Genomic DNA, 24,941 nt, shown 5'->3' on the forward strand with positions numbered 1-24,941 from the left:
AGATTTTCAGATGTACGCATTGGATGAGAAGCGAATTATGTTTCCATGTCTTATGGTTTTTTATATAATGTTTGTGACTGTTTTAAATTAAAATTATCTATAAAATTATTGGTCATTTATGATTATATTAGTAGTATTTACTAAGGTAAAATGTACATTCGCTTCATAGTATGACTTTAAACAACAAACTGCATTAGAGCTGTGGAATTAGGTCCAAACCTCCTCTTCTTCTCTTTTGAGGAAATGAGGCCTTAGTGAAACAATGCAAAGTTTGCCGTTTGTCTTATATTTATTTATTAATTGGTTAAATTGCAGTACTGTTGATATTTTAATTCTTTACTTGTGACTTTTTAAAAGTTTTTTTTTTTTTAATTTATTTCATAGTTATTTGTTGAAATTTTACCACTACATTATCTATAAAAAAAATTGGTTTCGATAGTCGTGGTTTTTATTTCCGTTTCCTATCAATTTCGTTTAAGAGTATATGGATATTATTTGTAGGTTTTATGTTTTGCTAAGAAAAAGTTGAGCAAATTGACTTACAGACGGTAGTTACTTCCTTCCTTCGATAGAAGTGTAAATCGTTCTATATTTACAGGGAGCAAAGACCAATTAAACCGTTAATACACTAAGGTATATTTCATTATATTTTGTAAATACATATAATAATTTATTTTATATCTATATAGTATATGTGCACTATACATATATATAATATTAATTTGTGCAAATCATCTAATACACCATTATATTTCTAAACAGTGTTCTGAGGTTTATTTGCGAAAATTAACGGCCTATTCATGAACATGCTCAAACCTGATTCATATAAGAATATTTAAGTTAACATAAAATTATTAGGTATTTTCTCTTCTAAATGTATTAAATAAATAGTGTAACAAAACACATAATAATAATGGCGAATTGAACTTGCATATCTAATTAAACAAGTTTCCGTTGATATGATAAACAAAAATAAATTACTCCTGGGGGGAAAGTAGGTGGGAGTGCATTGACCCCATTTGATTTGTTGTGTTCAAATGTATGCCTTAGCGTGGGCGGAATTCGTGGACGAGAGAAATCAGACCTACATACACTTATGAATCAACTTGAAAGTCAAAATAATGTTTGTGTTTAGGCAAATACTGCGAGTAATGCTTGTAAATGAATCACGGGATTAAGAGAAATATATATTAATTATACGGATTAAATTCTATATGTTATGTTCAAATTCATGCTTAAAAAAAACTTTTGAAATACTCCTAAAGGTAAATTAAATTAAAAACAAAATAACATTTAAAAACCGAACATAATTTTTTTTTTCTCGATAAATGATCTTCACATTTAAGACAAAATATATTTTACGAAGTCATATGTTTTTCGACCTTGATTCGATTTGCTGAAAAAAAACAACAAAGATATAGGTAAGGATCGTGTTTTCGTGCAAAGTTGTAAGTTTAATGAATGACAATTTTCTGCTAAAATATGTATCGAGTGCGTTAAAACAGCATTCCGTCTGTTCTCTTTAATCTTAAAATAATTTTCAATGCGTTTGCGCTGCGCCCTCATCCTCCAATATTATCGCAGATGTGCGGTAGCATTCACATTTAGCTTACTCGCAAAACGACGTGTTGAAATTAAATTACATCGAATGGTACAATTGCATTAGATATAGCGGACGTAATCCATTGCGTCTACTTTTAACTTTCTACAGTCAAACATTATTTATTTAATTCTCAGTTTGTAATATTCTAATACATAGTTTTGAAAGTTTCATATGAGTCTTATATTCTTGGAAATACAAATATTTGGTGGAAGGGTTTGTGTAAGCCAATTTGAGTAGTCACCAGTCACTCATCAGATGTTATACCGCAATACTATTTTTGGCCTATTCATTTCTTAAAGGCCGGCAACGCAGGTGCGCAGGTGTCCATGGACAGTGGTAGTCACTTTCCATCAGGTGAACTTCATGTTTGTTTGCCACTTATTCCAAAAAAACTTAGTATTGTTTCCTGGTTTGAAGGGTGAGTGAGCCGTTGTAACTCCAGGCAGAAGAGATATAACGTCTTAGTTCTCACTGTTGGTGGCGTATTGGCGATGTAAGGAATGGTTAATATTTCTTACAGCGCCAATGGGCGGTGTTGACCACTTAGAAGCAGGTGGCCTATTTGTCCGTCCATCTAGAACATTTTACACATTAAAAAAATCTTCTATATATCATCACATATTTCAAGTAGTCTCTTATAAGAAATTTTAAATCGTCATGATACAGGTTAGATTTAATGTAAAGCTACCACAGCTTTGCAACGTCGATACTACGAGAAGAGCCGGCATGAAACTCAGTAGGTACGGTTTTTGACACGTTTTAATTTAAATTACACGTTTATTACTTTGGTTCTAATTCATTAAGATAATTAGAACCAATATTATCCTGCAGAGTTGAAATTGCATAAAGGTTTAGCTCCGATGAAATTTATAGTGTAGGAACACCTGATTCTGTACTCAGGATTGGCTAGAGAAACTCTTCAATTCTTCAAACTCAATCGTCGACCGAAATCTTGGTACATAAGTATTTCTGTCCTATTAAATTATTCTTAAATAAGATTTCAAAATTAAAATTACGATTAATGTATCCTTTTTAAATATCTACGAATAATAACCTCCACAATTTTTTATCGGCTTTATTTATTCTTGGATAATATTTTAAGTCTTGTCTATTAATGTAGTTTTTATATTTATTAATAGGCAAAGTTAAAAATAGCTACACTAAAATATATGCTTTTTCAAGCAAATAAATTTAATATTTTAAGAATAGAAATATTTATTAAAAATTTTAATTAAAAACTGTAATACATGTGCATTTCAAAGTTGTTTAAGATTCATGTAATTTTCCTTAAGACAAACCTGAATATTTAATCATTGCTTGTTTGCTGTATCAGTTTAAACTTTAAAGTAAACCAAAGTCGTGAACAAGCATTTACTAATTTAACTTTGTATATTACGTAGGAACACATTTACATGCATTTATTAATATCAAGACTATATAATGTTATCAATATCACGACAATTAAAACTAATATACAATTTAATGTCTATTTTCGTTGAACTGTATGTAATCGTTTGTATAAAATTATTCGAATAGTTCTTTGTTTCGATGAACATTTTTTTTTTTAAATCATAAATGAAATTAATGTCATAATTATATCATTGCAGTGATTACGATTAATCGTATCGTCACGTAAAACATGTTTATTTTGTTGAAGATTAATGATTTTTTTTTTGAATAAATTATAGTTAATTGACTAGCGACCCGCTCCGGCTTCGGGTGCAATGCTGGTTCTAAGTATGCTACAGAATCTCTTTACATACAATGTTCACAGCTTTTTTGTCATTAGACAATACAAACTGCTATGTTTGATAAAAAAATGGTTAGTGTGGGTTATCCCTAAGAGATAGACATTTACCATCGCGGACTTTTTTGTAGACCTATTTAAGGTGTACACTGCTGTAGTACATTATTTTCATCTATTTTGTAGGGTTCAGCCAGAGTTTGCAATGTAAGCGCAAAAAAAAAAAGTTTATTTACATCACATTAGAAACCCCTAAAATGGTCAGTGTTTCTACTATATTATGCATGTATTATACACATAAATCTTCCTCTTGAATAACTCGTATCTATTGAAATAAAACCGCATCAAAATCCGTTGCGTCGTTTTAAAGATCTAAGCATACATAGGGACCGACAGACAGCGGGAAGCGATTTTGTTTTATACAAAATAAAATTTTAAAACATCTGTCTTATATGTAACTTATTGTTATATACTGTATATTGTTATATCACATAACAACCTAAGCCGGTGGTTCTAAAAGAAGGAAATTTTGCCAAGAAATTCCTTTTATAAATATATACCTGTATTATCTTGCAATGTACGAAAGTATTAAATAGTGACAGTTGTACATATTATCAGTCATCATAACATAATATTAGATATTTATATCTCACATAATATATAAAGTTTCCACAATGAACATGTACTATATCCTCATTGTTTACGTTTTACTTATATTATCTCTATATCGTAATGGAGCCGTATTCATGTAAAAATTAGTTGTTTTCGTTATTGCAAATAAAGAAAAAAAAAAATACAAACACATTGGTACTTAGCTATTGGTAAGTAGATAAGCTAAGGTCGTCTTGATAGGTATCGTTAACTTATCGGTAATTCAACTGTCAATCTTCTATCGGAAGCAATACTTTGTATTGCTTCCGATAGAAGATTTAATAACGGTCCCAATACATACATACATTCATACATACATACATACATACATACATACATACATACATACATACATACATACATACATACATACATACATACATACATACATACATACATACATACATACATACATACATACATACATACATACATACATACATACATACATACATACATACATACATACATACATACATACATACATACATACATACATACATACATACATATACCCAATGGCACATTTTTGGTGTTCAATATTTCTTACATAGCACTGTCCTTAATATGTTACCATTATATGGTAAGAAGAAAAGACTCTTGTATCTTTTGGATACAATAAAATTTTATTAATAAATAAATTTCCTTTCCGAAATATGACATAGTTTAGACAGATAATGATGTCACTGTCAAATATAATAATTTGTAGACTCAAGTCATGTACTGATTGCAATCGCGGAAGTTAAACTTGCTCGAGTATAGAAATTAGACCGTTCTTTACACGCCGAGTCATCGTTTCACTTCTATTTTTTTGTTTTGCCCCCGGTCGCTTTGTCCGACTGTGACTCAGTTTCTCTTGCTCGTGAGATGGAACAAGGAAGGATGGTTTTTGCCCGATATATTTCCTACTAAGGTCTTTGTTTGGAATCAAAACAAGAGCAAACGTTCTCATCTGTTCGCATCCTTGGATTTATGCCAAATCGCGTAAACTTTTGCGGACAATGGCAGACATTGAGACCCGTTTTTAAAATTTGTTTATCGGGTTACAATTTCCGTGTACAGTTTTAAGCGGTACTCATAACGTCATTGATGGTTTCTATTGTCATTTTTTTTTCAGTTCGTATTTTATGTTTTATTAAATTTAATAGTTTGTCGATCTTATTGGATGAAATACTACCATGATTATTGTTTAAAATCAAAAGAAAATATGTACAAATAAATTTGCAGGTTCTTAATATTTTGATTGATAACACTTGAGTTCATTAATGGCTACCAAATAAAATTAAAACGAAAAAAAAGTCTAACAGGAGAAACGTATACTGGTTCTTTGCCTATTTATATAGATAGCCGTAAAATGAGAATATATTTTTTTTTTTTCATACAGAAACGATTATGACAATTCCGTAAAATCTATGACATAATATGACGCATTGTTGTGCACTGGATAGCATATTTTTATTTTCGTAGTTTTTTAAGTTCTGATTTTAAACGAACGTTTACAATCTTAGGGCTGTCAGAAATGTTTTATAGTTGTACTGATCCATCCTGACTTATTGCTTTGTTAGACAGAATATGTATGTCGTATATAAAATTACTAATATTCTTAAAACGAACGTCCATGTAAGCGTCGTTTTGTATCTTCGTGTTAATTATCAGCACTTCGAATAACACATCATTCAACATTTATCTTTGTATAATCATTGTAATTGAAGCTGCTATATGCTTAATATATAACTTCGTCCAAATAGATTTTATAGGATTAAATTAAATATAAAGCTGTTACAATTATAACAGAAACAACCAGCAAGTGATTCAGTTGTTTTGTTTTCCCAAATGACAAATAGTGAATTTTATATATTCTGCATGGCAATCAATGAAACCTTACTCAACGATTTTTATCACATATGTAATCTATTACTTGACCTAGCTACCGATAAAAGCTACATCGCCTGATCCAGTACCGACGTTCATTACCATGTAACAAAAGCCAGTCACTGTCATGAGCATTATTACGGATCCGTTACAGAACGGAATATCGCTGCATGTTGAAATGTCTTATGTACATGTTGCTTAAATGCCATTCGTAGATTGAGTGCAAGATTGTTGAGCAAAGTCGGTTTTACATCACACGAACTAAAGCTCGTGAAAGTAGTGTTTTAGTGAATATTAGATTGCTCGACATTACCGACTATTCTGACGTCCGTCTACATTTTGACTGCGCATTAGTTAGCCGAGATGGTCCAGTGGTTAGAACGAGTGCATCTTAATTAATGATTTCGGGTTCAAACTCAGGCAAGCACCACTGAATTTTCATGTGCTTAATTTGTGTTTATAATTCATCTCGTGCTCGGCGGTGAAGGAAAACATCGTGAGGAAACTTGCATGTGTCTAATTTCAACGAAATTCTGCCACATGTGTATTCCAGCAATGCGGTTTTCATTGGAGCAGCGTGGTGGAATGTGCTCCAAACCTTCTCCTCAAAGGCAGAGGAGGCCTTAGCCCAGCAGTGGGAAATTTACAGGCTGCTAATGTAAAATGTAATTAGTTAGCCGTGGTCAAACACGATTGTATTGTAGATAAATCAACAGCAGAGAAGAAACACTGTTCCAGTAATTATACATTTAGCCATCTATGAATGCCATTAAACATCTTGGTTTTATACACGTCAAATAAATAACATAAAAAAAAATAGTTTTTTTTTCGTTTTCTTTCAGAAAAAATATGTATCTTAAGGAATGTCTAATTACTCCATATTTTGGCCGTGAAGGTTGCGTTAGGAATTTGGAGTTTTAAGTGTCAGGATCGAACCTGTGTTTTCATATCAATATTTATTCTATTGAGTTATTGAGGCTTCAAAGTGTATACCGCACGATGTTGATATAACAACAATCACGATATAATATCTCTTCTTGAATAACTTTGATAAATAAATATTGTGACGTAAACAAAGACATCTCATTCGGATTGACCTTTGCGCGAGCAGAGATTTGCTCTGATATGTGAGAATAGGTATTCTTTAATTTTATAAAGACTTATAAAAACTGCTTTAATTTTCGTGACGCTGAACGTTGTGTATTTTTCTTCCGTAAAATTATCGACGAAAAGACGTCAAGTGAAATAATTATATATAGGGATAAATTATATTATTATTGGCACGTTAACGTCTCTTTATGAAAAGTAGATCGTTTAAATGGGTCGATCCGTTTTGTTATTTAGGTCGTAAGACGTAGTGTGTTGTTATTGTTTCCATTCATTGAATTTAAAGTTCTATATTTGGATACTTTAGTTAAATTTAAATATTTGTGTAAAATGTTGTAAATTTTGTAGTTGATATATGGTTTCGCTCGTGCGTGTTTTCAAGATAAGAGTACCTATCTAGTCACTCGCCGGTCCGTAAACCACCTTTAAAGGAAAAACTAATTCGATTGTTTGTTCTGTATGTTCTGTATAGATCCATGATGTATCTGTATATGATGTATCTGTAAATTATGTATCTGTATAGATATAATGATGTATCCATGACATGATTTTATCACTTATCTTATAAAGTGATAAAACCGTTTTAACTTTTGTTTTTTTAAAGTGAATACATACATACGTATGTTCAAGAATTATGAACGAAAGTCACTAACCATGGCAATAAATCTTTTATTTAGTTTTATATTTGATATTTCCTACCATTGTCAGTAATTACACTGACTTACCTCCAAAGTTTTAGCGAAACTATTTTCAGCTTTGCCGATTATAAAATTGAAATCTCATGTTAAAACATGAATATAATATTATATGTCACTAGCGACCTACCCCGTATGCGCACGGGTGAAATTGATTTAAAATATATAGGGGTATATATGATATAAATATAAATACTCTTACATCTTTTTATAAAATGAAATCACATAATTAAGTAAATAAAATTATAACCATAATATATTATAATCGCAATAAATAGTTCTCTGACGGTTTTTCATTTGAATTAAATCAGAATATGCAACGTACAATATCATTTCAATGGAATGGAATATTTAAAAAAGAGGTTTTTTTTTTTTTATTTATTTATTTCAAGAATTTATCTTCGAATATGATAATTCGTCGAAGGTTTTCAAGTTTAAATGTCAATTAGAATAATATCGATTTAAATAACCTCTAAATAGGTGCCCTTGATGAGAGATGCAAATATTATCGTTGCGATGCGATCTCTTTATTTTCATGAATAAATATTGTGATGTTTCGCGTATTTGTTCGTGTGGTATTGATTATTTTGACAGCTTCGTTTTTACTACCTTACGAGAGTTTCTTTATTAGGGTTCTTCTTTCTTTTACGTATCCCCCCGTGTCCCAATCTCTATGGGGTTGACGCAGCATTTGTATTCCTTCCATTCTCCTCTATTATTCTTCATCTAATTGTTTACATCCATCTTGCTCATGGATGTGTGAGTAACTCTCACACTCTACATCGAAATAAGGTCTTCTAACCTATCTGTGCTCATCACTCAATTAACGTCAGGATTATTAAATATTTCTGATTTAATTTGTTACTTTCTGTTACTAATTTTAATAAAAAAAAATCTGTTTTCTCTACTTACTAAAATTAATATAAAAATTATATGATTTGTTTGTGTAATGTAAATAAATCTGAAGAAATCTTAGGCACGTAAAGTCTATACATTTTTCCAATAAAAAAGGACAAAAGTCAAATAAACAACATTTGACATCGAATTCAACGAATTCTAATTCTATAATTACGCACCTGCAAGCCCCCCGGTGTTGCAGATGTCCATGGGCGGTGGTTAGTCACTTTCCATCGCGTGAGCCTCCTGCTCGTTTGCCACCCATAACATAAAAAATAAAATAGTAATAAAAAAATTGACGCGACATCATTGGTAAAGAAAATAGAGCAGAGCTTGGATAATCTATAACATTAATTAGGAATTTGCGAAAATACAGCCTTTTGAAAGTCGAAGAAACTTATCGTAATTTTAGAAGTAAAATTAAAGTGAATATAAATATGTAGTCAAATGGAATAGTCTTTTATAAATAAAGACATATAAATCGGGAACGATTAGTGCACAACATAGCAGAGCTACTAGAATATCGCCTGGAATACGTAAATCTATATCTTCTTCGATTGGAATAAACTATAAACGGATAAATAAGAATACATATACAGACATATGTATAATAAAATAACGGAAAATATAATCATTTTACCGTTTAACAAATAAAAAAAAAAATAGTACAATATTAATCAATAAATCTTTTTTTATTACTGCAAAAGCTACTAAGCTACAATAAACATAAAATTTATATAATAAGATGAAGCTATATAGTACTATAGGTAGTATGTAATACCAATATTTATACTTATAAGCAGGTGTGCTTTGCAGTTTCGCCCGCTTTAAATTTAAACTATTGACATGAGACGTGTGATTTTCATGTTTCTGTAATCTATAATATAAGATATATACTGAAGTAAACCAGACGCATATATATATAATATATTAAGTGGTATCATACGAAGCACTTTTGAAATTGCCCTATTATATATCTATTCACACGTGAAAGCGTGGCCATGTTAAATTATTAATACCGGCGTGCATTAATATGAGTAAGGGACGTTCGTGCGTACATAATGTGTTTGTGTGCGTGAAACGACTAAGCGTAGAGACAGCAAAAAAAGTTTATTTTTATTAAAATTTTAATTTTGTGAATGTCTTTCAATAACTTTGAATAGTTAATTTGTACAAATAAATATTTATGTATCTGTTGATTAATTAATAAATGTGGGTCACCTCCTCGTTCTGTTGCAATTTTATAACGATAGTTTTTTAGTTGTATTCGTGTCGTAATATCCGAACGGATAATTAATATTTGCTTCCGTATTACAAACGAAAACAACAATATTAAATTTATTACTTGAGTGTTGTTAACTTCTTCGATAATTTTTACTATTTACACTTGTTACATAGTAGAATTACGTTATGTCTAAAAATTAAATGCTGAAAGTTTCAAATATATTTATGAAGCAAAATAACGTTTAATAAAAAAAATGTTTAATATGTATGTATGTATGTAATTAAAATATCTTATAAAATGATTTTACTTTTGAAACTTAAGCAATGAAAAGTATATAAGTAAGACATAATTAATATATATAATTTTAAGTAAATGTATTGAATCAAAGGTAGAAATAGTAATAGTTGATTTTCATACACATTTCCAAGATGGAATCCTTTGAATAAATATACTTTCACCACTTCCATTAGTAAATGTAATATGCACATTTAAAATCAGTGACTTCCCTTGTAAATCGATGCTTTAAACTGCAGCTTTGTGAACTAGGCATACGATTTTTTTTAATGAACATGTTGTTGCTTGCGATGTTAACTAATAAGTCGACAGCAAGCAGTGGAGCTAATGTTTTAACTAAATCCTTAATTTTAATATTACACACATTAAACAATGTATTTTATGGTATAAGAAATAAGTTTTACTGCCAATTGTTGAAAAACGATTCGTATCGCATGAGAATGAAGTCTATGCTAAATACTAAATAGTACTCTGCATGTGATATTTTCTCACGTCCGTCCTTGAACTGGCAGCTGTGTGATACTCCACAATTTTTAGAGCGAGGACGTATGGAAAAAGAATAATTACACGCCGAAAATAAGACCCGCTCGAAATTAGATTAGGATTTGTGTTTTACTTGTGCACACTTTTTTCGTCTTACGTTCGTACATAAGTATTCATTACGTTTATTAATTCGAATAGGGACCCGTTGGGCATATATGGGTTAATGATTTGCGTTAAATATTAGTGGAACGGCCTGAATGAATACGGAAGTAGTGTAGGTATGTTACAGTTTTTGTAACTGTAGTCAAATCGTATACGCGCTCTCTTTTCCAACGCGGTCACTGAAAACGAGCGTTGGTAATAATGATTACTAATGTCGTGGCTCAGAGAATATGTTGAGTGATCAAATGTTTGTGACGTCACAGTACTTGACCGACTTTATTTGGAACAATAGTTAGGTAGCCTGAGTTTATGATAGTTTTTGTACTTTTGTCTGTATATATATTATACGTTTACTAAATAAAAGCTTACTATTAATTTAACTTTCTATTAAAAACATATTTTTTTTAATGAAATAGGTTAATGTGTTTTTGCTACCAACAAGATGTTTGTTTGATCCAAAAAACCTCGAAAAATGAATCACAGCGGGTTTTTTATTTTTATATGTATAAGCTGATAACATATCGATGATTTAAATCGTGATTTTGTTTGTTTGCTACATTTTAACTACAAATCAAACAACCGCCTCATGTAATATAACCGCATAACGTATAGCAATTAGCAATAAATGCCTCAAGACGAAATTATGAAAGTACTAAACAACTAATGAAAATGAGAAAGAATTCCTTTTGTCATAAAACGTATTAAATTTGATAACAAACAGATAATGTTGTTTTTTTAAACGATTTGCAAATTATACATTTGCTAATCGTAATTATAATCTATCACGTTTTTATGACAAGACTACGCCATTCGAAATACGTAAAATGTTTATTTATAGTTGCGTGACGTTCGAAACTATTGGTTTAAGTGAATCTATTTTTATTCCTATTAATAAATAAATTACTCCACTATTACTAGCAGTCGTGGCTTTGCCTGAGGAAAATTAAGTATCTTAATTATTAAATTACATATCCTTAGGTGAAGGTGAGAAGATCTTAAGCGCTATTATAGTCCCAGTGGAAATTAATATGGATTAATGGACGACTCGATGGTCTATTGGCTAGCTATAAAACAACAAATTCCAAAGTCCGAGGCTTAATCGAGATCGAGCAATTAAAGCAGCAAAAGTAATTGGGGTGTTTTGTCGAAAGATTACACACCCGTGCCTCGGATAGCGCGTGAATTAGTCCTCCTTCAGGCCGTGTCGGATTGTATACAGGAGTATATAGGTTTAAAGGTAAATCATGACCGTGTAGCACACATGCACACATTACACAAAGCAAATATATCGTTATAATTAAGTCCTTGATAAGTATGATGAACATTTAAACACTTAGGTTTTTTTTTACAAATTCGGACAAATATGAAAAACCTGTTGGACTTCTGCCATTTATTTAATAGTCATGTTTGCTGGGTCTAGTCGTTCAACTGGTATACTGTAATCCAGTTTGTCACTATACCATTTTTTTTTTCTTCTTTTTATGTGTGCGTCATACATATGTAGGTATCTAAACAGTAATGATGTTTTGCAGCTTGTCTGTACGTAAAATTTCTTCAACTACATCATATAATTTCTACGTTGTTAAAAGATTGATCTATAAAAACTATTTCATGTAACCAATGGCTATGTTATGAGGATGCAGACCCTCGGTCTTAGAATTTAAGTCCGGTTATGTATTAGGCGTTTCTGTTAAGAGATCGTCAGAAGTAACTCTGAGCTAGCGATTGTGTGTTATGCCCTTATGCCCAGGAAACACGTTACTAAAGGGGATGGTCCTGCACGTCTTCGGTCTGGTATGGACTGTCAGACTGTTAGAGATAGATAGACAGACAGATAGCGCTGTGTTTTCGCCTCTACTTGCGCACTGCAAAAGCTCATACGTAAAAGAGATGCATCTGCCAAATTATATTATTAGATTTTGTAGATAATAGCTTGAAATAAATATTACAAGCACTTGCGCATAGCTTCATCTTCATACGGGTGCATTTTATATGGTACGGGTGTATCCTCTAGTACTCGGAAATAATGTAACTTACTACCACTTTAAATAAATGTCAGAATAGAATCATTAATTCAAGAGATTATTTCCTACGTGTAAACAAACAAATTTTACCCCTATATAATATAAATATCGATTAAAAACATTTTAAATGTATGGTTTTGATTTTGCGTTACCTTAGAATATAAATCCTTAAGTTTTTTTGTTGTTTACTTTTACATTTAAAATGAAAACGTGACGTAGTCTCAATAATTAACAATTACAATGGATTATTTGTTCTTATTTTTTTATAATCTGTAGCGATAAATTATTATTTAATAAATTTCTAATACAATTCAATAGACATTTGAAGGTTAATTCAGACATTGTTTGTTACAGGTAAGTCACAGGCGCCTATGCAGCATTCTTTATGACGGTATTTATAATAATAATGCACATTAAATAAAATTAAAGTTGCGTTAATGTATTTATTAATAAATAAAGGTAGAAACACAGCTAAGCAACCAAGCTAAGCTGTGTCAGCATTCTATTTTTAATGTTATAAAGCACGTTTTACATGGATGACCAGTACTCGGCAATGTTGTCTATAGCTTTAAGGAATACCATTGATAAAAATGATGATTTGGGATTTTACGTCAGCAATATGACTGGTATATAAAAATGTTGCACGACAAAAGAAAACAAAACCCTTAACCAGAAGATGGGTTTAAATTTACAATATGAGGGATACAGAAACTAAAATAAACTTTTTACACTTGGAAATTTTACTCTCATGCGTTGAGAGAAAGTTTCACTTGAAAAAAAAAAAACTTCGACTTCCAATCCAGATAAAAACAGTTCAGCCCTAACTTACCTACCGCAATCGACTCGTATCTTAGTTCCGTCTACTCATTAAATACGATACTTTATACATAGCGATTAAATAATACACGAATATCAAAGAAACATTAGAATTAATTTTGGGATTATCAGGAATGACAACATTTTTTAATATTTACCTACACTAAATGTTGAACCGAAAACGTCCGTGTCGAAATTTGAATATAATGAGAGTCAGCCGAGCGATAATTGATCGAGGGATTGAACTACGTCAAGTTTTTTCTTCAGGCTTCGAATTACGAATGCAAAACTTCGCGTTTCAATATAGTATTTTTAATAATTATAATAGTGTTTTTTACACTATCTTCTCTTAATGGTGATATGGGGGGACGGGGGACGTTCGAGTTTAACGTAAACAAGTTTCGAGGGTTTGGATTCATATTATACTTACTTATGCTGACTATAATATAAAAGAATGTTCTTATTCTTCCGAGAAAATTATTTTCGTTACGACTTCTACTGAATTTGCTTGCAAATTTTTTACATATCGAAAATATTCTCTTATTCAACAGAGTACTTCTTTGTTTACTGAATTTTTATGCATTTTAGATACATATGTCATAAAGTATTACTTTTGTGATTATGTTTGGTATGAATAAAGTATAGTCAAGAGGAAGTATTATTTTATAGTGAACAGGAAGCCATAGAAGTCAATGGGCCACCTGATGGTAAATGGTCGCCCTTGCTGACTGTGACATTGCTAGAGACATAAACCATGTCTTAGATTGAAAGTATATCGTATTAAACAACTAACTAAAATATGCCTACAATCTTGTGCCTTACACAACTGGTTCACCAATAGCAAATATTGAATATTTTGTCAGTAGAATACGTTAGGAATAATATTAATATAATAGTAATAAATACTAGATGAAATGTTATGCTGCTCATCGTTGTACTTTTGAATACAAATTACATATTTCCTGTCAAAAAAATACCCAGTGATTGGTAGTTGGCAACGTAACACACCCGTTACTCGGAAAGCCCTTAAAATCCTGAACTTGTTTTCCCATCCTCGGATTCGCGACGGACTACCTACCCACTAAAACCATCCTCGGGTTTCCACCATGCCTCCGAGTGGTGAGGCCACGGGATCGCCAAGGGCATGCAACCGCGACCCCACCCGCGGCAGCCGCCGTAAGGCGTAATATATTCCTAATATATTTCAGTAAGTATATTCCTGGTCTAATCATCTAGTTCCCCTTTCTAAGGGTTGTAGTAACCAGATTTGGGCAGGAGGTCAAAGAGCCTGTTGCGATGAAGAGGAAGAGAAACCATCATGTCATACCTACCATATGTAAATAATTGTAAAAATTCTTTGCCTTCAATTAATGGTAAGGTACAATAAATTCCATTAATTCCACATACCTACCGGTTCCGACCTTTTCTACTTACAATGAAGATTAGAAGGTCAACTCCATGTCAGACAAACTTAAACTGTGACGTAAATATCTACAATGTATTGATTGATTTATTTAATGCCTCCTGTATTCATTTTATAAATATTTTATGCATTCAATTTATTTTTATCTTTTGATTTATATTTCAATTCCACGTCGTTTAAATAATATATTAGTTAAAGATTTATGATAATATGATTACAACAATGGTGTTCCCATTAAACTTGAACTATTCTTAAATTTCTGGAATAATAATGACAGTCGCTACTTTTATTTAAATTGCAATGGTTGTTTGTGTTTGTTTAGGTCAAATCTTGCAAGCTGAGTTAGAATCACTCTCTCTTATCCTACGGAGTGTATATTTAAAATCTTACTCTATGTCTAAGATTGACCCCAGACCAAGGACTTCCTTATCGGTCAACAACATTTTAAAAACCATTTTTTTTTTACACCTTCAATGTTCAAATATTAAGGAGAAACCGTATAGCTTACGTCATATTATGTGAAAAGCCATACAGTTGATTTAACGTACCTTTAAGCAGACGCTTAGGAATTGATCGATATCAAAGTAAGTCCGAAGGCCGTGGGACCACGGAAGCATTCGCGGTCGCGCGTGCCATGACCTAAAGGGGACGACGAACACGAACGACTTGTGTACTAAGATGAGAATGAATTGGAAATGGCGTTAACATATATTGCACGCGAGTAAACTGCTTCAGCAACGTTAATGTGACAACGGTGCACTTTCCTGTAGAGCAGGATTCGAACCAAATCCAGCGACAACTAGAGGCCATATTCTGATAAGTTTGGTGACATAGATCGATTACTGTGTAGTGCATATATTGACAAATCAAGACAATTAGATTAGAAGCACGGTATTTAGATGACAATACAATACAAATACGCTTTATTGTACAGTACATTAAGAGAAAAAAACTAGGAAAGATGTACAAAAGCGGTCTCATCTCTAAAAAGTGATCTCTTCCTTTGGCCATAGGACTTAACGTAGTAGCTGTGGTTTGGAAGTGGACATTACGACAATACTGAGAAAGTATTGAATAAATAATTATAATATACTTAAATATGTAAGTCCATGATATAATAATATAAATAAGTGACGTTTTAATACAATTTTTCTTACAAACTATAAATATTGTGATTTTTCTCTATTGGTTGAGAGCAGCAGTATTTATGTTTATTTTTCAAAGGTTTTGACTAAACTAGGATAATGTTTTTTTTTTTAAAGAAGTTCATTATTGTTTGAATTGGCTTATAAGAATCTGTAATTATTGCAACTGTTACATAAATGTCGATTTGCTGTTGCAGTTCTACAAAGAAGGAAAAGACTTTGCTCAAAAGAAAACTCAATGGCCAATATGGCACATATAAGGTTGGGCTTTTTTATAGTGTTCTTAAGTGGTAGATGTGATATCTTTATCGCTTCTAAGTATCTTTATGTTCTGAGGTTTTGTGATATGTGGTGTACGCGGATAAATCACTTCAAAGCCTTATAAAGAAGCTTGAGGTTGTTTTGATACAAGTTGCTTATGATATGTCCATATCATAAGAAAATTGAGAAATACGGCGACTGAAATCATTTTAAATTTATATAATATTATATATTTTGTCAACCAGTATTTTGACAGTATTTTTTTTTGTTATGTATATAATAATTTGTAATAAAAATTAAAATATTAAAAACTTCTCGACATAAAAAATAAACTAAAAACTAACAAATAATATTTTAAACCTATTATAATTATTATCGTCAGATATACATATTATGTAAGCTCTTTAATAGTTGATGAGGATAGGGTAGCTTCAAACTGCTGAACAGATTTTCATGAAACATGGCTAAGAACACTCGGGATAAAATTAGCTATGACACAAAAAAACTAAAACGAAAATCGGTTCATCCGTTTGGGAGCTGCGTCACCACAGACAGATACACCGACACGTTAAACTTATAACCCCTCACTTTTTGCGTGGGGGTTAAAAAAGAGACTTTCGAGTTTTTCTGTAACGCGATGTATTATGTTTTAATCCAGTGTAAATAAAGGCAAAGGCCTTAATGACTAAGGCCACCTAAAACTTATTTGCTAGAGTTTATAAACTCGTACCATTTTATGGCGCATACATACATGAATTTTATATTTAAGTAATCAATATATCTTTGTTTGCCATATTCGACAAACGTGTAATAATTTTGTTTTTATTTTACGAGTGTGTAGTGAATGTCCTCGTTATTATATAAGGTATTCAAAATATGTAACTTTTACGTTATAATAAAACAAAGAAATGTATATTATTTTTTAAACGTACGTGTGAGTTTTAATTTTGGCTTCGATTATTATCTTTCTTGCACTTTCAATTTCCTCGTTCCACGGCGGCTTGTTTATACTTCCATAAAGAGTTTTCTTTACGTAGCAAATTATCATCACTACAAAATGACACTTTATTTCACCTTTGACAGTTTTTTTAAACATTAAATTCTTAATCAACATTTGATGTTTATTTTTGGATGGAAGCAAACAGGAAATTTATTATGGAATAAACATACTATGCGATAGCAACAAGCCAGTTACAAATAAGTCTAGACGAAGGTAGTATTCAAAAGGGCAATGGTGCAAAGGAATATTTCTGAAAGCACCAATGTATATGGGCGGCAATGACCACTTACCATCAGGTGGACCATTACCCCAACGCCTATCTATATCACAAAAAAGAACAGCCCGTTAATCAAATCCTGGCTACGCTTTATCAGAATTTGTGTGTCGTGTGAGTGTTCTTTAGAAAAATGCATGCGTGTGTTCATTTATTGGACCATGTAAATCAATGCTAGTTAGTACCATAGTGTATAATTTTATTGTGTGTTCTTTGTGCTAGTGCCTCTTATAGTACATATTTATAAACTTGTCAAGATAAAAATGTTCATATTAATCGGCTATGTTGATATCTTAATATTAAAACTTCTACTTTTATATTTTTCTTTGCTTTAATAACGATAATTATGTAGTTAAAGAAACTTGGCGCTTTGCTTTTGTCATTTTGCACACGTATTTCGTCGAGTATGCTTTGCACACTCTTCGTGGTTCTCGGCTTTTTCACTGACTTTAAATCCCTTTAATACGTTTTAAGGTGAATTAAAGTTGTTATAATTTGTAGTAGTAGTTATTAAGGAACATTTTCGTGCATTTGAACACAGTATTTAATGGGGTTATTTTTCATAAAACAAATGTTAACGTTAAAAGGACATTGTCAATTTACTACGGATTTTCTTGCGAATTCTTTTAAGTGGAATCTACACTCCGAACCGCCCGGTAGCTTTAAATATACTACAATTCTGTAAATTGGCAAATCAGAAGTCCAAGGACTTTTGAAATGTCAATTGAATCAAAAGCCTAATCAAATGGAGTATTTTTTGACTAATGTTTTCTTAATAACACTGTGAGAAGTCGTACTAATTAAGAAGCGTTTGAAAGTAATTTTGTCAATCGAATCGAAATGTACTTTTAACATTGCTAAATTTATTTCGACATTTAGCGATTGTTAGTTTTTTGCGGGTCATCGGTAAAGCGTGACACGATATAATGGGGTAACGGAGCGGTCGATTTGGATTGGAGATTTCTTACGCCGTGTTAGACTTTTTTTAACAGAAAACGTAGCTGTAAATTTAGACTGAAAGTGTCTGGAAATAAAATTTAATTAGTTTTTTTTCTAGGTTTCGTTTTACGCTTATGTTTTGTACCTCTACCGCACTGTTTTTAATTTTATTAAAAAATAAATAGTTTTTTTTTTTTTACAATTTTCATTAAATAGTTTTTACTTGTACAAGATAAGTTGTTTAAATAAAAGGCTGAGAAAAGTTTTATGTTAAAAGATCAGTCCCGGTTTATGATTCAATGTAATAATGATTAGTATGGATTACTGATATGTTATTTATCCTGACGTTTATTGTGACTTATTTCGTAAATTACTTGTCGATTTGGTAAGGCACCAACTTGATTGGTTATGTAAATTTTTCGATAACGTAAACGAATGAAATATAAATTTGTATATAATCAATTTCTTATAGCCATAATTGCGTGGTTGTGGTTTAATTTTCAAATGATTGCCTTCTATCGTAAATAGCGTTTCTTTTATATTGGTTTATCTAAAGAGAAAAATACCTAATACGCACAGAGATATACTTACGAACGATTAGTTTTCGCCCGCGCTATCGCTCGTGTGTTAGGCGCTCCTAGGTTTTAGGAATAGAATGTAGCCCACGTCCTTTGGGGTTAAAGCTTGGTTCATACCAATATACATCAAATTCGGTTCAATGGCTTAGCCGTAAGCATAACAGACGGATATACAGAGTTACATTGATATATAATGTTTGTCATGATTATTAAATTTATTTCTTTATGTTGTTGAAGTTTTTTATCGAGTAATAAGCCTAACTAAATATATATAAGTGTGTTTTAATGTGATTATGAAATTATCGATGCGAAAAGCTAAGAATAGTTTATTTCCCATGTTGACTTTGTACTGTCATCCTGAAGACCGATTGAGATCGAGATCTCTCGACCGAGTGGCCTTGAGCTAAAATTTAGATGAGATATCGATATGAAGATCACTCGGTCATTCTACGTTTAATTACTTGATTGCTATTCTGAATAAATATTGTTACTTCATAATTCATATAAAAATAAACTGTATCACTAACGAATAGAGTTTATTTTAGCTTGTCTATAAATTTGCATGTTCAGACTGCTATAACGAGAAATTGCTCTAATATTCCAATTGTTCTCCTAAATACTTAGAGAAACGTGGAAGGTGGTTGAATAGAAGCAAATAAATTGCATATTTAATAATGTTCATGTTTTCATAAATAATTTAATCTAGAACATGCTTCGTGCTAGGTTATTTTAGCATGTAAATCTGCTGGGCTAAGGCCTCCTCTCCTTTTTGAGGAGAAGGTTTGGAGCATATTCCACCACGCTGCTCCAATGCGGGTTGGTGGATACACATGTGGCAGAATTTCGTTGAAATTTAATTTGAAAATTTAGTGGTGCTTGCCTGAGTTTGGATCCGCAATCATCGGTTAAGATGCACGCTTTCTAACCACTCGGCCTCCTCGGCTCTTAAATAAACGTACCTCTTGATAATTGTGTCACGAGGTGAACAATTCCACCTAATATTCCAATTTAATTATTTTTGTTAGCTTTCATCTATTTAGTAACACTTGATTACTGACTGACATCAACCTGAAGTGGTCCTGTTGGATCTATCGGGATTATGTTTTGCATGAGAATTCGTTAGCGAACGAAATTGAGCATTAAGAAAGGAGTTATGAAGTCAGAGATTGTTATTAAAGTTTTTTAAAGTATGTATTCATCACCCGAGAGGGTGAAATTGGGGATAAAAGTATATATGTATGTAAATTCGCCTTTTTCCGATGTTTCAAATATGGTAATTGGTGTTTAGGATTCTGTTTGTAAGTAAAATACCAACGTTACTGTGATATACGAGCTGGTATACAGTGGTTATAAAAATCGACAATTTGCACACTAATATAAATATTGCTTGATTAAATTCATCATTAAAATCACAATTAAATTTTTACATAGTTCCGTACTCCCGAATAATTTGGAATTTTTGAACGTGTCATAAGAACGTCATCGGTTTTTCCTATTTAGAAAATATAAAATAAGACTCAATATAAAAAGTAATAAATAATATATAATGAATTAAATAGAACTTCAACTAACAAGAATTGTCTACTTCGCGACTTATTAGGTAAGATATTTATTTGTCTAGAAACGAGGAAAATTAATTCGATTTAATCCAGTCCATAATTATATTATTACGTGAAACATTTAAAGTATTAATGATTTCGATTAGAAAACGTGAAATTACTAGAATAAATATTACAGTTACCTACTTATTTCGTCCTTATCCTTGTGAAATTTGCTTTATTCTGTTCAGATCACAATAAGATTGTATCAATGCCAGTCAGATATAATCTTGATATCAGGGTTAATTATTCTTTATATTTTTTTAATTTCTAAATATTAAAATAAGTTCTCATCTATACTAATACTATAAAGAGGTAAAATTTGTTTGTTTGTATGTCGCAGGAACTAAAGATCAGTTTTGTTTTAATTGGTATGTACTTAATACATTGCTGAGTGCTATGTATATTTATATCATTACGTTTTTTAAATTAATATACCGTTACCGTGCGAAACCGGGCTGAGTCGCTACTATTAATACGAGTTAGTTCTTTATTGTATTGTTAAAGTCAAATATTTTTCTGAATTAACGTATTTTAATACGTACAATTAACAAAATTTGCATGATGTGCAACAGGCGGCGTTACCGCTAAGAAGTTATCTAAACGGTGGATAAAATAATAAGTCTAACAGCTAAGACCCGTCAAAAAGTACGAAACAAGAAAATACTTTTATCTTATGTCCAAACTCCAAACTATTCAATATATCTTGTAATGACTAGACAACTTATACATATAAGAACACTAGATGTGCCCGCGCCGTCGTGCGCGCTTGAATTTAATAAAAAAGTTATTGTTGTAGCCTAAGTTACTTCTTATTACATAAGTTTCCTGCCAGTGAAAGTCCCGTCAAAATCGGTCCAGCCGTTCCAGACATTAGTCGGAACAAACAGACAGATAGACAATTTTTTTTATTATGGTCAATGTACTGTGTATACATACATATGCATTTACTAAAGAGCGTTGATTTTAATTTCACAAACAGACACTACAATTTTATTATATGTATAAATATGAATAGATTATTATTCGATACATGGATACAGTGATCTTCAGACTATAGCCGTTGTCGTATGCCACCGTATTTATTAAAAGTAAAACTAAACTACATGAACTAAATCGCCTTTAGAAAATTAAGATGCGTTATATAAGTTTGAGCCATATATATGTTTGTATGTCTAAGCTAAGTACATATTTCTAAGCTTTGCTCGTTGCTTTGCTTGATTCAACTCGACCCGACAATACGCCAACTCAAGATTATATTTTTTCAATACAGGACCTTATGACGTATTGTCGATAACCAGCTGACAATCAAGACGCCTCTAACGATACGTTATTTGTCTAATTGTACTGGTTTAGAAGATATGTGGAAACAGCTAATAATACTTACATTCATACTTACCGACTGAAATCGTATACTGGGTAAAAATATACTATATGTACATTATTCCAAATAAAAAAAAAAAAATTATTAATAAAATCTGATTAGTCATCGTGACGGCAATTTATCTTAATAAACTTTGAAGTATACCTACCAGCTATAATAACCTATTTCGCTGGGAGTTATTATGTCTATTTAAAATGTTCGTGTTATATATAGAATTGTTAAATAAGCTCTAATTTGTAGGTTTGCTCGATATCATAAGCCGTTATTCCACTGACCACCACCTGTAACTTTATTGTTACCGTTTGTTTGGTGTGATGCTAACGTTTCTTTCATTAATAGATAAAAGTTAAGTAAAAAATCTTTATTAAAAATGAAAGTGTTACACTTGCTTATTGATAGTCAAAAAAATCTACCACCGGTTCGATAATTAACACCTGAAGAACAACGAAGGAAACTTAACGGTTTTTTTTTAAATTTCATTTTAACAATTATTGATCTCATGTACAATAACAATAAACATATTTTCGTTATTTGAAACAGCCTGGAGGCGATCATCTCCTTCCCTAGGTGTGCAATCAACTAAGAAGTCATTAGTGTTGTTGTCGTTCGGTTGGATTAATCCAAACTGTATCGTAGATACGACCATTAGTCCTCTTATATTTGATTTACATAGGCGCTACCTCATACATGTTCAAATTCATTCATAGAACTTAAATATATTTTGATTTTTATCATATTACTTTCAGATCCATTTTAATGACATATTCGTATGGATAACGATTGTGTTAAATTACAACCGGGTCATTGACCTCACGTTTGCAATCAATGATTTAAGTTGTTCCTTGGCAAATTATTTAAGAACACGAACTGCCGGAAAGATGAATCATTAATCATGTCTGTACCACAGATTATCTATTTTCATTTATAACGTTTAATGAAGCGATATTAATGTTCATTGATCTTTTCTCAGAAAGTATGTATTTATAGTGTAATTTTATACCACTAGTTTACGCCACCGGCTTCGCCCGGTTTTATGTGTGTGTTTGGTTCACCCTTATATTATATTCTTATGTTTTAATAGCGTAAGCCGATTTTTGACCCAGTGATTATGGGACGATAGCTGCATATAAAAAATTGGTTATGGTCTCATTTTGAAGAGCTCCGGCCCAATATGTGCAGAAAACTAAAGAGGATTCTTGATTGCAATTAACTAAAATTTTGCGAATAAATAACTAATTTTAGAGAGCGGAAAAGTTGCTGACCGGTTAGAGAGCGGTATTACGGCTGTATAAGAACTGAATTAATGTATACTATTTGATATTCATTTCATCATTCATCATAATTTTGGCGCTAAATTTAGATGAGAGAGTCACAGTTTACAAAGAAATGAAATCAAAACAAAACCAGTCATAAAATCTTTTGAATAAACGCGAAGTTTCGCGGGAGACCCACTGGTCTACATTCATGTCTAACACTTCTTATAAATGTTATTAATATCTTCGCCTCTGTGTCACGTGATAATCGCTTTTGTGTCTCAGTGACTGTCAAACAATAACGTACTATAAAAAAAACAAACAATAACGTACAATACGTTAGTTTGACAGTTAACCTGACTCCAAATGGAAGGAGGAAAGATAAACAAACCTTAGATTTACATATTACATGTGACTCGCTAATAGCTCGCCTATATTATACACTACAAACAGTTCTTGATTAATATATTATATATATATAAATAATTCAAAATCATTTCACTTAGCTATATCAAAATTCCGATATAAACTTTGCCGTTATATAAAACGCCATTTTTTAACGTTTTTACTGCCACCTTAATAGGCGTTTTTTAAGTATTTTTTTGATTTCCTTCTTCATTTTAACTACTATGAAGCAAATGCTTCCTAGGATACGCTTCCGATTTATGAGGTCGGAACGTGTTTTGTAAGCGATGTATTTATTGTTCGAATGTCATTGAAGCCTACGGGGCGATGTCCGGTTTAATGGCGCGTACGTATCAAGTGACGAAATGTGCAAGGTAACGCGGCTTAAGGCGATCGGCTTGGGAATTTTAATTTTGGAAGTTATGACCCCTCCAGGCGACCTTTCTATCTCTTTCTCTCTTCTCTCTCTCTTTCAATTATATGTGGTTTGATATGGTATTGTTTTAACTTTTTTTTTGTTATTGTTTTAATTCACTCGGGATTTTTAATAACAATTTTATTTCTTGTCATTGAATATTTCTCAAAGGTTTTTTTTTATTGTGACTGTTATTTAATACTTTATATATAGCGAAAACAATTTCGTTCTAACCGAGTGTTCCACGACATATCATTGTTTTTTTTTTTAAATCAATAAATGTGATTTTACCATCCTTTATCATTTGATACGTAAAAACAAAATTATATTTACGATGTGTTAGGAATTTGGATTTAATTCGACCCGAGATCGACAATTGGAAAGACTTGGAAATTTACTACTTTTTTGATTAATCGACTGTTTTAATATTGTTGTGTAGTTATTGGTCTACAAATAATATTGCGAATTAAAACGTGGTAGTATAAGACATAATTAAAACACAATGTATAAACATCGGTTCTAATGGTCGTCGAGTAGCATTTCAACTTGTCAGTATCATACCTACCTATTTAAAACGGTCAAGTGTTTTATAAAAGTCCCTTATTTTATCACACATCTAGTGAGCGGGTATTTTCCTCTTTACGTATTAATTGTGACGTCATATCTGACAATCTGTTATATTAAAACATGGCA

General features: G+C 31.5%; 1 protein-coding gene across 2 annotated transcripts in view; it reads left to right on the plus strand.

The window, feature by feature from the left end:
- LOC113398706 (protein fem-1 homolog CG6966) overlaps nucleotides 1–24,941 on the plus strand; it is a 78,268-nt gene that overhangs the window by 5,131 nt on the left and 48,196 nt on the right. Inside the window, exon 2 of one of the 2 annotated variants that reach the window (XM_026637595.2) lies at nucleotides 13,112–13,148. The exons of the other annotated variant lie outside the window; for it this stretch is intronic. Coding sequence (XP_026493380.2) covers nucleotides 13,143–13,148 — 6 coding nt within the window. The 5' untranslated portion in view covers nucleotides 13,112–13,142. The remainder of the gene's footprint in view (nucleotides 1–13,111; nucleotides 13,149–24,941) is intronic. 2 annotated transcript variants of the gene reach the window in all.

The sequence above is a fragment of the Vanessa tameamea genome, chromosome 14, assembly GCF_037043105.1.
Source record: "Vanessa tameamea isolate UH-Manoa-2023 chromosome 14, ilVanTame1 primary haplotype, whole genome shotgun sequence".
Taxonomy (NCBI): Eukaryota; Metazoa; Arthropoda; class Insecta; order Lepidoptera; family Nymphalidae; genus Vanessa; species Vanessa tameamea.